The following is a 744-nucleotide window of genomic DNA, read 5'->3' as shown; positions in this document are numbered from 1 at the left end:
ACACACACTCACTCACTCTCTCACACACACACACACACTCTCTCTTTTCTACAGAATTGGGCCTGTCTGACAGATTAGAGCGTTTCGGAGCCCCTGTATATTAATGTAAGTGTGTGTGTCTCTGCAGGGCTCGAGTCTCAGCGGTGCCGTGTCCTGCGGTGAGTTAGCGCTCTGCACTCGTTCTGTGTGGCTCATATGAAGCAGTTCTGTGTGAAATCAAGGCTCTGATTGTGTCTCAGGTGTCGCTCGCAGAGGAGCCGGACGCGCTCTATCAGAAGCTGTCGGTGCGGGTCAAAGGTCACGACAGGTCAGTGCTGGACAGCTATGAGTTCTTCGTGACGCTGGCGGCTCGAGAGCTCGGCCTGAAGCTGGAGAAAGCGTGAGTGAACACCACCAGAGCCGAGCTGGCAGAAACTCTCGGCGCCGGGCTGAAGCTGTGCTCTGCTTCACAGGTGTGAGCCGCCCAAACACACGGATAAACTGGCGCTGCTGAAGTCCGTGCACATCTTCAAGAAGCACCACGTGCAGTATGAGACCAGGACGCATCACCGCTGCATCGAGGTGAGCAGACGTAACTACATCTGTAGAGATTCACGTGACACTTTTACCACATACAAAACTTCATATATTTTTATTTATATATATATTCCTTTTAATATTATTTTATATGTAATTTTTATGCATTATATTATGTTTATATATTTTGTTTGTATAAAAAAATTTTGAAATATTTTTTTCAAAATA

The 744-nt window shown here is 46.8% G+C and overlaps 1 protein-coding gene across 2 annotated transcripts in view; it reads left to right on the top strand.

Moving 5' to 3' along the window:
- The window catches only part of mrps10 (mitochondrial ribosomal protein S10), a 4,031-nt gene that overhangs the window by 2,284 nt on the left and 1,003 nt on the right, over positions 1-744 (top strand). The window contains exons 3-5 of one of the 2 annotated variants that reach the window (XM_016503360.1): positions 128-158; positions 240-307; positions 453-561. In XM_016503360.1, coding sequence (XP_016358846.1) covers positions 128-158; positions 240-307; positions 453-561 — 208 coding nt within the window. Of the gene's footprint in view, positions 1-127; positions 159-239; positions 380-452; positions 562-744 lie in introns of both variants that reach the window. The other variant, XM_016503359.1, reaches the window with a different exon arrangement.

Source organism: Sinocyclocheilus anshuiensis, unplaced genomic scaffold, assembly GCF_001515605.1.
Source record: "Sinocyclocheilus anshuiensis isolate Anshui unplaced genomic scaffold, SAMN03320099.WGS_v1.1 scaffold1566, whole genome shotgun sequence".
NCBI classification, from domain to species: domain Eukaryota; kingdom Metazoa; phylum Chordata; class Actinopteri; order Cypriniformes; family Cyprinidae; genus Sinocyclocheilus; species Sinocyclocheilus anshuiensis.
Note: the sequence above shows the minus strand (reverse complement) of the source record. Positions and strands in the feature narration are given on the sequence as shown.